Consider the following 12,199-nt stretch of genomic DNA (forward strand, 5'->3'; position numbering starts at 1 on the left):
CTGCTAGAGCCTATTCCACAAGATAGATAGATATATGTAGACAGATAAGATAAAATCTAGTTGCAGCAAACACTGGAATTGATATAAAAAAAGACATTTTGCTGACAAATTCCTGCCAGAAACAATCCTCTCTCTTTGGCTGCACATGTTCAGATTATACATTTCAATTACATATTTTAGATTAAATTGTGCTTTGCAAGTTAGAAATAGGATTATTAACTGTGAAGGTAATGACTACTGAAAAAAGACGTAAGCAATAGCTTTAATACTTAGCACATTAAAAATTGTAATAACGGCAAAAATCTACCTGTTATCTTGAGATCATTAGCATCACCATTACTGGGCTCGGCCAGATGATTCTCCAGAATCTGAGCAGTACAGATAATGATGTCATTTTCATGCACCACTTGAGGGAAGGAGATCTTCAGCTGGGTGTCACCGCTTATCTTGCTGACGCTGTACTTATCCTTCAGGAATGGATTGAACTCCTTACGGAAATGCTGGTCAACCAGGGGTACCTGAGATATATGTGAATGCAAGAGAAACAGTCATATGTAATTTCGCCCAGATGAGTGAATTAGATTATAAACTTATATTTGTTTAATATTTTCTCCATATATAGAACAGTGATAGGTCATAAACACGGCATGCAGTAATTGCATGGTTGTCAGAGGAACTTCATTTTTTAAAAATTTTATTCTTCATCTTTCATTGAACCTGTTATAGCTACTATTCTATAGATTTGCTGAGAACAGCTGCAGAAAAATGAATCTCAGGGCTGTATGTAGTGAGATATACGTACTCTGGTAGTAAAATTTTCTTTGAACTTGAACTTTGATTTTATATGTTATTTCCATGTCAAGTTTTCATGAATATCTATTTATTTATTTAGTGATAAGGCACGGAACAGCCACGCCATCCAGCAACTCCAATTTAACCCTAACCCAATCACGGGACAATTGTAGAGTCCTGATGAAGGGTCTCGGCCCAAAACGTCGACTGTACCTCTTCCTATAGAGGCTGCCTGGCCTGCTGCGTTCACCAGCAACTTTGATATGTGTAGCTTGAAATTCCAGCATCTGCAGAATTCCTCGTGTTTGTGTTTGCTCTGCAGTCTCCTTTCCAATTAACCATGAAGAAATCTGCAAGGGATTGCTCAGCTTTTTAAACAGCAAACAGCAGGGGCAATAGGGAGAGCAGGTATTTTTTGCTGCTAAAAGGTGAGGTCTCCATATGTAATTGCATGATGCTAGCAGGATTGTTCAGATCCTGTTTTTGCAGTACTAATGTCATGTCGGAGATGGTGTATCTTAATGGTGTCTGGTCTGCTGATCATGAAAATCAACACAAAATTTCCCTGTGGCGCACCTCTTTTTTTTTAAAAATCGCTTACATCTGTTATTTCAATTCATAATTCAAGTCAGAATAATTGACACCAAGATTAAGGAAGGCATTTTTGTTGGTTCACAAGTCAATGACAAACAATTCAAAAACCTTCTAGTGGGACCCAAGAAAATCGCATGGAAGGAATTCAAGGATATTGTTGAAGAAGTTCTCAGCAACTACAGAGCACCAAACTACATGCAGCTGGTTGACAACATGCTTCAAGCATACAAAACATGAAGCACAATATGTCACTAAGGATTCATTTTCTGCATTCCCATTTAGACTTCATCTCTGCAAATCCTGATGCTGGCAGTGACGAGTATGGTGAAAGGTTTCACCAAGACATTGTAGTCATGGAGAAACGGTATCAGGGCAACTGGAGTCCATCAATGTTGACTGATTATTGTTGGAAGTGTAAGCGAGAAGCCTCAGATACTAAGTGAGAATCATCATGCAAACATTTTTAGTTTAGTTGAACTATTGCCAAGTGTCAACACTTCTATAAAATCATTCAATAAAGTTAATTTCTTGTTTCTCTAAATTCCTGTGAACAAGTAGTCTGAAATTATATTTGTGTTCAGCTTCAAGTGGTCTATCATAAACAAAAAAAAATATTCTGAGGAAGCTACACTTTTGGAAAAAATTGTTGTCCAGTGCAATTTGCATTCTACAAACATCATATACTTCAAAATGAGCAGAAGAGTTGGATCGCAGTAGGAAAGTATGCATCGGAATCCCTGACTGCAAGACTGGGCCCTCTAGAGGCTGTTCATTTGGTGTTGCATACTAATTTGGTTGCAATTTTAAGCTTGATGTAAAGAAGATTAAAATTGCAGCCAAATTACTACACAAAACCATATGAACAGCCTCTAGAGGGGCCAGTCTTGCAGTCTGGGACTCTGACTACATCTGGTGGCTGGCTAAGAGTGTACATCTTTTTTTGAGCAGCAGCCAATCAGCAATCTGAAACGTGAGAAGACGTAGCTCACTCAGTGTTATGATATACTTGTACATGCACTCGTGAGCAGACGATTAAAGTTGGTGCGCATGCGCCGTTGTTTTTATCTGAAATATCTGTCTCGAAACATGGCGACAGTGGTGGGATACGAACCCACGCCCCTGAAGAGACTGGAGCTATCACCTTGCGGTCGACCAGTTGATCAAGCTCAGCTTTCACTTTCCTTCACTTGCTTTCGCTCACTTTGTGGTATGATGACACACTCACCTTTGAAGATTAAGACTGTACTGGGCATTAACGATTCCCAAACCAAAAAATGTCTGTTACAAGAGAGAAAGCTATCGCTCAATGACTGCATTGACATCTGTAAAAGCACAGAAATGGCTGAACTCAGTACAGCTGCAGACAGCAGGTCCACTACTGTCCATGGGATTAAACCTCGCACTAACAAGAAAGGTTCAAAGCATCCTGGACAAAAGGCTAGTGCTAATGGTGGAGCCAGAGCAAAAGGCACCTTGAACAGCCACAGAAGCAAAGGGAACTCTTGCAAGTACTATGGCACGGAACATGCAAGAGACAAGCAACAATGCCCAGCACACGGACAGGTGTGCCAGGCGTGTGGCATTCGAAATCACTTTGCAAAGGTATGCAAGCAGAAGCCCGTGCACGGGTTGGAAGCACAAAGCGATGACCAACCCGACAGTGACAGCCGCACTGAGTTTATCGACAATGTCATACTGGTGGTCAGCAGTCTGAAGAGAAAGAATGACGTATCGCACAGACGCTCATCAATGGAAAGCCAATAGACTTCCAAGTCCACAGCATGGCGAGCATTAACATTTTACCCCGCAAGTACTTGGAGGGAGTAGACCACACACTAAGACAATGCACAAAAGAGCTGATGGTGTGGAACTAGACCACCATGGATGCAGAAGGGATGTGCAGAGTGAAATTGCGTAACCCCATGACGAACCGCAAGTATTCTGTCGAATTTGTCGTGGTCACTGATGACTTTACACCATTGCTGGGAAGCAGGGCCAGCCAGCAAATTAAGCTGGTTACGGTCAACGATGACAACTTTTGCAGGGTGCATGCATCTACACTTAAAGAAAAACAATGCACACCAGAAGAACGCCATGCAGAGGTGTTCGATGATACGCTCGGGGAACTTCTGGGTGCAGCCCACCTGCAGATTGATGAGGAAGTTCAACCCACAGTGTTACCCCACGACGTCTACCTCAAGCTATGAAGCGGAAAGTGAAAGCTGAGCTTGATCAACTGGTAGACCGCAAGGTGATAGCTCCAGTCTCTTCGGGGGCGGGAGTTCGTATCCCACCACTGCCACCATGTTTCGAGACAGATATTTCAGATAAAAACAACGGCGCATGCGCACCAACTTTAATCGTCTGCTGACGAGTGCATGTACAAGTATATCATAAGACTCAGGTTCGCCGATTGAGTAAATAAGGCATCGATCCGCGGTGGTTTGGTGTTTGAGCAGCAGCCAATCAGCGATCAAAAGTGTGAGAAGACATGGCTCACTCAGGTTTGCTCATTGAGTACACAAGTCTCTGATTTGCACTAGTTGGGTGTATTGGGCAGCAGCCAATCAGCGATCAAAAGAGTGAGAAGGTATGGCTCATTCAGGTTCGCCCAATGAGTACATAGCCATCGATTTGTGGTGTTTGCTGCTTTCAGCACTGGCCAGTGATCGGGATTGATTGGCAAGAACAAATTAAAACAAGGCAGGGGCAAGCGGAATGGCTATTGCTGAAGTAGACAGTATTAGAGTGGTTACTTATGGTTTTAGCTCTTCGTGGCTTCAATGAGGAGAGGCTTGTGAGAGAGAAGGTGAAAAAGCTGCAGGGTAAGTTCCTTTCCCCCTAGTTGATTAACTGTTTTCCTTCTTTACAGTTAGAACAGTAGGGATGCCAGGCAGGATAGTTGAATGCTCCTCTTATGGGATGTCGGAAGTCGGGCAGATTTCCAGTGTCCCTGATGACTTCACCTGCGAGAAGTGCATCCAGCTGCAGCTTCTAGCACTCCACATTATGGAGTTGGAACTGGAACTGGATGAATTCTGGATCACTCGGGAGGCTGAGGGTATGACAGATAGGACATACAGAGTCTATAGAAGTGAGGCAAATAGAGGTGGATAAATCCCCAGGACTTGACAAGGTGTTCCCTCAGACCCAGTGAGAGGAAAAGTGCAGAAATTGCAGTGGCTCTAGCAGAGATATTTAAATCAATGCTAGTGGCAGGTGAGGTACTGAAGGATTGGAGGATAGCAAATGTTTTCCCGCTGTCTAAGAAAGACTCTAAAAATAAACCAAGAAATTATAGACTGGTGAGCCTGACTTCAGTAATGGGAAAGTTATAGAAAGGCACTCTAACGGACCAGGTATTTCAGTATTTGGATAGATGAGAACGGCAGATACCTGGGAACACCACCACTGGGAAATACCCCTCCAAGTCACTCACCATCATGACTTGGAAACATATCGCCATTCCTTCATTGTCACTGGGTCAAAATCATGGAATTCCCTCCCTAACAGCACTGTGGGTGTACCTACACGTCAGGGACTGCAGCGGTTCAAGAAGGCAGCTCATCACCACCTTCTCGAGGGTAACTGGGGATGGGCAATAAATGCTGGCTTAGCTGGCGATGCCCGCATCCTGTAAATGAATAAATTCTTTAAAAACATGGACTGATTAGGGATTGTCAGCATTGTACGCCATGTCTAATCAATCTTATAGAGTTTTTGAGGAGATATCAGGGAAGTTCATAAAGGCAAGGGAGTGGATGTTGTCTACATGGGATTTAGTAAGGCAATTGATAAGTTCCCGCATGGGAGGTTGGTCAAGAAGGTTCAGTTGCTTGCCATTCGAGATGAGATAGTAAATTGAATTAGACATTGGTTTTGTGGGAGAAGCCAGAGAGTGGTAGTAGATGGTTGTCTCTCTGAATGGAGGCCTGTGATTAGTGATGTCCCGCAGAGATCAGTGCCGGGTCTGTTGTTGTTTGTCATCTGTGCTGACAATCTGGATGATAACGTGGTTAACTGGATCAGCAAGTTTGTGGATGACACCATGATTTGGGGTGTAGTGGACAGCAAGGAACATTATCAGAGCTTGCAGTGGGTTCCGACCAGCTGGAAAAATGGGCTGAAAAATGGCAGATGGAATTTAATGCAGACAAGTGCAAAGTGTTGCACTTCAGTAGGACCAACCAAGGTAGGTCTTACGTAGTGAATGGTAGGGCAATGAGGAATGTGTTAGGACAAAGAGATCCGGGTATATTTAAAAATGCAAACACAAGGAATTCTGCAGATGCTGGAAGTTCAAGCAACACACATCAATGTTGCTGGTGAACGCAGCAGGCCAGGCAGCATCTCTAGGAAGAGGTACAGTTGACGTTTCAGGCCGAGACCCTTCGTCAGGACTAACTGAAGGAAGAGCTAGTAAGAGATTTGAAATTTGGACCTGAGTTATAAGGAAAGATAGAATAGTTTAGGACTTTATTCCTTGGAACGTAGAATATTGAGGAGAGATTTGATAGAAGTATATAAAATTATGAGGGATATTAATAGGGTAAATGCATGCAGGGTTTTTCCACTGAGGGTGGGTGCGTCTACAACTAGAAGTCATGAGTTAAGGGTGAAAGGTGAAAAGTTTCAGGGGAACCTAAGGGGAAACTTCTTCACCCAGAGGGTCATGTGAGCTTGATTTCTGTGTTTGAGAGAAGTTTGGGTAAGTATATAAGCATGGGAGAGTTTGGAGGGCTACGGTCCAGGTGCTGGTCAGCAGAAGTTGGCAGTTTAAATGGTTTGGTACACAGTAGATTGGCCAAAGGGCCTATTTCTGTGTTGTACTTTTCTATGGCTCTATGACTGACATTTTTGATGTTTGTAAATGTGTTGTGATGTGTACACAGGCTTCTTTCCTGGTAAACAGCTTTCGTCCCACGAGATATGTTTTGTGTTCTCAGTTTCAGACTAGTGATTCAGTATAACTACTGCGATTAGCTGAAGGTGGTGGCCTTACATCTCTCCTGCGTCGTAAATAAATTCCAGCAAGAGGCACAAAGAATTACCTTGTTAACAAGCACAATAACCTTCCCTGTTTTTCCCTGTAACTTCATATTGTCCAGATGATGCCTAGTAATGTAGACAGCCACTCTGGTCTTTCCACTTCCTGTGGGCAGGCAAATAATGATGTTTTTACCCTCCAAGGCTGGAGCTGCTACTTCCTGCTGATAGTCTCGGAGCTGGATCTCAGAAACTGGGGAATATCGGCCATCCTTTTTGTTTTCGTCATCTCCATCTAGAATGTGACATGAAAATTTACAGGATGTTATACAAAGGACAATATTGATATAGATCTGATTACAGTGTATAACAATCTATCCCAATCACTGAGGATTATTTTTTTAATATCAAACCATTATTTTTTCTCATCTATAAAACATGAAATGAATCATCAGGCTGGCATTTATTGGAATTGCCCCTGAGAAGATGGTGGTGATCTTCCTTCTTGATCTGCTGCAGTTTTGTGGATTCCTGTGACTCTGAGTGGAATGGGGTGCAGTAGTTCACATGTTCCTGCTATCTGACACAGTAGAGGAGGTTGGTTGGGAGCAGATGTGCAATTTGAAGATGGTACAGATGGTTACTACTGATATTACCTCAATAGTAGGGAAGGCACAACAGTGTCTATACTACCCAAGGTGCTTACGGAGAGATAATCTGCCTCAAAAATTGCCGGCCATCTTTTATCGATGTGTGATAGAGAGCGTACTGACATACAAATTGACAGTGTGGTACTCTAGCTGCAGCAAGACAGATCACAAAGCTCTCCAATGGGTAATTAGGATGGCTCAGCACATCACTGGGACTCAACTACTGGACCCGAAGACTCTCTACATCTCTCGATACCTATGGTGTGTTCCTAACATCTTTGAAGACCCATTCTATCCTGGACACTGTCTGTTCAATCTCCTGCCATCTGGTAGGAGATACAGAAACATCTCAGCCAAGACAGAAAGACTGAAAAACAGCTTCTTCTCCAGGACTGTTGTGCAGCTGAATGATGCAGCACCTCAACTTGCCAATGGCCTTTGAGCATTATGGACTATCGAAGTCACTGTTGCATGTAAATACAGAAATTTCTTTTTTTAATTAAGTCATATCTGTTTTGCACGGACTGGAGTAGCATTGAAATCTCATTGTCTTGAGTGGCCAATAAAGTTCTGTTCTATTCTATTGCGTCACACTGGTAAAGGGAGTGGATGTCTAGGATACAGACAAGGGCGCCATGCTGTTTTGCACTTGACGATTTCGGTCTTCTTGAGAAATCATGAGTGTCTGCTGCTTTGTTGAAAAATTTACTGGAATTACTGAGTTCAACAGTGCATAATGGAACTTGGAGTTGCCTGGCAGCTCACCACAGACAATATAAAGCCTGTCTCATTACTCTGCTGATTCAGAATGCTGCACACTTGCTAAAGATCACATTACTTTGAATCAGATTAATTTGAATTTTTTACAGCTGTCATTGCAATCATTATACTCCGTCCGGATCTCTCCTACTCATCAGGATTGCAGAGCAGTTGAGCAATGAGACCGACCCGTGACCTGACAGATCTCTCTCTGAAGCTTTGATACAAATGGAAAAAGATTAAGGGCAATTCCTTGAACATAATATAGTGAAACACTTAATTGTACACCATATCTGCATGTAGTTTCATCCTCATTAAAGGCCCTGTAATCTTCGATACAAATAGTATGGTATGAAACTACAAAGGCAGCAGAAAGTCTGGAGTTCCTTCTTTAAAGAGAATGCCAAAGCTCTTTTTGAACTGATTCTTAAAAAGAATATTATGAAAATATTTTTTGACTTCAACTTTCAAAATTGCAACCTGATGATATTGAGGCGATGCCTCAAAAAAGGTGCCTTCCATCATTAAGAACCCTCACCACCCAGGACATGCCCTCTTCTCATTGTTACCATCAGGGAGGAGGTACAGGAGATACATCCATCATTACTGAACCCCATCACCCAGGACATACCCTCTTCTCATTGTTACCATCAGGGAGGAGGTACAGGAGCCAGAAGGCATACTTTTTTGCGAAATATATATTATACACATTTACTGTAATTTAACAGCTTTTATTATTATGTATTGCAACGTGTATATATATATATACTGTATATTTAATGAAATTTAACAGTTTTTATTATGTACTGTAATGTACTGCTGCCACAAAACAGCAAATTTCACGGCATATGCCAGTGATATTAAACCTGATTCTGATTCTAGTAATATGGGGGGTGGGGGGCAGGGATTAAGTGGGAAGAAGTTCTTTGTTTTGTGCTTTGTACCGTGAATTTGAGGTGTACCAATATATGGAGAAGTAAATGACAATTGTACTACTGAATGAAAAAAAGAGGGAAAACAATACAGAAGGTTTTGCTTGGCACACCTATCAATCACTTACTGACTTTAGTGAGGCTTGGGAGCAGGGAATTTTCTCACCTTTTAAATAAGAATAGTCAAGTATACTGGGAAATTAAATTATTTAAGGATAAGAAAGGAGAAAAAGGAATTATCTCTTCATATTTTGTCTGGGTAGCCTCCAACATGATGGCATGAACATCAATTTCTCTACCAGTAATTTCCTTCCCCTTCTCCCTTTTTCCATGATCCACTGTCCTCTCCTATCTGATTCCTCCTTCTTCAGCCCTTTACCTCTTCCACCTATCACCTTGCAGCTTCTTACTTCATTCCCACCTCCCCCCATTGCCTGATCTCACTTATCACCTGCCACTTTGTATTCCTTATCCTTCCTGCATACTTTCTTATTCTGGCTTATGCTCCCTTCCTTTCCAGACCTGGTGAAGGGTCTTGGCCTGAAACATCAATGTTCCCCCAGCATTTTGTGTACATTCTTCTATTTTTCTAGCATCTGCAGGACTGCTTGCACTTATGAAAATTAAAAATCATTTTGTTCTGATTTAAAAGAAAGAAAACATATGTAGACCTCTGCCCTTTCTTGGCTCTTTCTACATTCTCTCCTTGGAATGTGATTTAATAACCGAAAGTACTAGTACATTTGGGAGATGACGTCTACAAATTACTCTACCACATTTTACAGCGCTAAGTAATGCCAGCATTTAGCCCAGAAGCTGCAAACTCACCAGTAGTTATTAAGAGAACATAATAATTGTCCAACTATTAAATAGTGAAATCAAGTAAATAGCGCAAAAAAAGGAGTGAGGTATGTTCATGGGTTCAATGTCCATACAGAAATCGGATGGCAGAGGGGAAGAAGCTCTTCCTGAATCACTAAGCATGTGTCTTCAAGCTTCCGTACCTCCTTCCTGATGGTAGCAATGAGAACAAGGCATGACCTGGGTGGTGTGGATCCTTAATGATGGATGCTGCCTTTCTGAGGCACCCCTTCTTGACACTACAGAGGCTAGTGCTCAAGATGGAGCTGACTAAGTTTACACCTCTCTACAGATTTTATCCTGTGCAGTGCCCCTCTCCCATACCAGACAGTGAAAGAGCCATTTAGAATGCTCTCCTTGATACATCCGTGTTGAATTGACTTTATTTCCTACATCCTTCACATAATAAATGGAACAGTGAATGTAACATAGAAATACATTCAAATCAGCGTGAGTTAATCAGTCTGATGGCCTGGTGGAAGAAGCTGCCTCAGAGCCTGTTGGTCCTGGCTTTTATGCTGCGGTACTGTTTCCTGGATGGTAGCAGCTGGAATAGATTGTGGTTGAGGTGACTCGGGTCTCCAATAATCCTTGGGGTCCTTTTCTCACATCTGTGTTTGTAAACGTCCTGAATAATGGGAAGTTCACAACTACAGATGTGCTGGGCTGTCTGCACCACACTCTGCAGAATCCTGGTACAGTTCCCATACCAGACAGCGATGCAGCCAGTCAGGATGCTCTGAATTCTGCCCTTGCAGAAAGTTCTTAGGATCTGGGGGCCCATACCAAACTTCCTCAACCTTCTGAGGTGAAAGAGGCGCTGTTGTGCTGGTGTGTACAGACCACGTGAGGTCCTCAGTGATGTGGATGCCAAGGAACTTAAAGCTGTTCCTCGAAACCGGCGAGTGTTTTTGGTGACATTCCAAATCTCCTCAAACTCCTTTATAGTCGCATCGATGACGTAATGCAGGCAAATTCCCATGCCTGCTCTTCTTGCTCTTGTGGGTTGAAGAAAGAATTCCCCTCTGCTTGAGGATGGAGTTGGCCTAATCAGCAGTTAACTGTGAGATGTGGAGAGATCAGCAGTATCAACAGAATAATTTTGAGGCTGAGAAGTTGTGAGAGACTGAGTTTGAACTCCATGGCAAGACAACCAAGACATCAGTGAGATTGTGTTTGATGTCCCAGGACGTCACAGATCTCCGAGGAAGGGGGGGGGGGGGATGGTATCCAAGTGTTAGCCCCTTAAATAACATTTCTTCGGGGAGAATGGAGTTAGCAAAATCCTGACACCAAAACTTTACAAGTCAATTTTCAGACGCTGGAAATGTGAGATCAAGGATTTGAATGGTGATGAGAAGAAATTGTTAAATTTAACATTGACCTTGGAAGTCTGTAAGGTGCTCAGTCATGAAATGATGTGTTGGTCCTTGAATGCAGAGGGCAAATTAAAGTATAGAATTCAAGAGAGAGGCAAATGAAATCCCAAGGTCTCTCTTGCTGTTAACTGTGGAGTTTCTGCAAAGTAGTCACACCAACCTGCATTTAGTTTCCCCAAGCATAAAGCAGAATATAAACTGAGCGATAAGAGCAGTACACTAATTTAGAAGGAGAAAAGCCAAATCATTGTTTCACCTGGAAGCCTTAGCTGATGACAGAGAAGATAAAAGGCAAGTATTGCATCTCCTATGGTTGCATGGGTAAATGGCATAATAAGAGGTACTGGTGAAGGTAGGAGAGTGAACCACAGCAATATAGTGGAATGGTCTCTTCATAATGCTAATAGGAGAGGAAAAGAATCACTCTTTAATAGCGGCAGCACATTAGACAACGATGGGTTGAGTGTGGGTAGAGCGAATGGGAGAAAAGATGCGCGGGTAAAAGTAGAGTTATGGTTGTGGCCCTATTAACCACAACGTAGGGAAAGCACAGTTTAGAGAAAATAGATGCGGTGTATTGGAAGCACTGGGGTACAGGATGATATTACCAGAATAGATATGATGGAGAGAGGGAAACTGGGAGACAAAAATGGAGCTTCTGGATTAAATAAGGAATGATACTTTTTTACCTCTGAACTGTTTAGCCTGCACAGAAATCTAGGCCATTTGCAAGACGTTTATCAAAATTAAAAGCAATCATCACAGAACAAGACCTTTTTAAAAATTAAACAAACTTCTATAACTTAACTAGTTCTTTAATACCACATGATCTTAAATATAATCAAAATAATCTTTTATTGTTCCTCAATGTAATCCCTTTTCTCCCTAGTTTTGAGTTTTACATATTACAGTCCCAGGCATCAAAATATTCAAGGAAGCTGCTGAGGCAATATGAGAAAAAGGGAAAGGCTGACTCATGTTTACAACTCTCCTCTTCAATCTCTTGATAAACCTTCTAATCTTCACAAAGCAGATTTCAGTGATAAACAGAACTGAGACTGATCAGTGAACATGTGGTAAAATTGCAGGCACAGTGACAGCAAAACGTGATTGACCATCTTAGCTTGAGATAGACATGAAACAGCAGTAAGAATGAACCAGTATACAAATGAATGCATTGAGTTGTCATTGTGCGTTAGAATTGAGATCAGGAATCAGTAACCTTCATCATGTTGCCACAAGCAAC

The 12,199-nt window shown here is 42.1% G+C and overlaps 1 protein-coding gene across 1 annotated transcript in view; it reads right to left on the reverse strand.

Moving 5' to 3' along the window:
* Positions 1–12,199, reverse strand: part of ifih1 (interferon induced with helicase C domain 1) — a 126,990-nt gene that overhangs the window by 34,906 nt on the left and 79,885 nt on the right. The window contains exons 5-6 of the mRNA XM_072262029.1: positions 6,438–6,667; positions 308–518 (exon numbers count right to left, since the gene is read on the reverse strand). Coding sequence (XP_072118130.1) covers positions 308–518; positions 6,438–6,667 — 441 coding nt within the window. The remainder of the gene's footprint in view (positions 1–307; positions 519–6,437; positions 6,668–12,199) is intronic.

This window comes from Mobula birostris, chromosome 6 (assembly GCF_030028105.1).
Source record: "Mobula birostris isolate sMobBir1 chromosome 6, sMobBir1.hap1, whole genome shotgun sequence".
NCBI lineage: Eukaryota > Metazoa > Chordata > Chondrichthyes > Myliobatiformes > Myliobatidae > Mobula > Mobula birostris.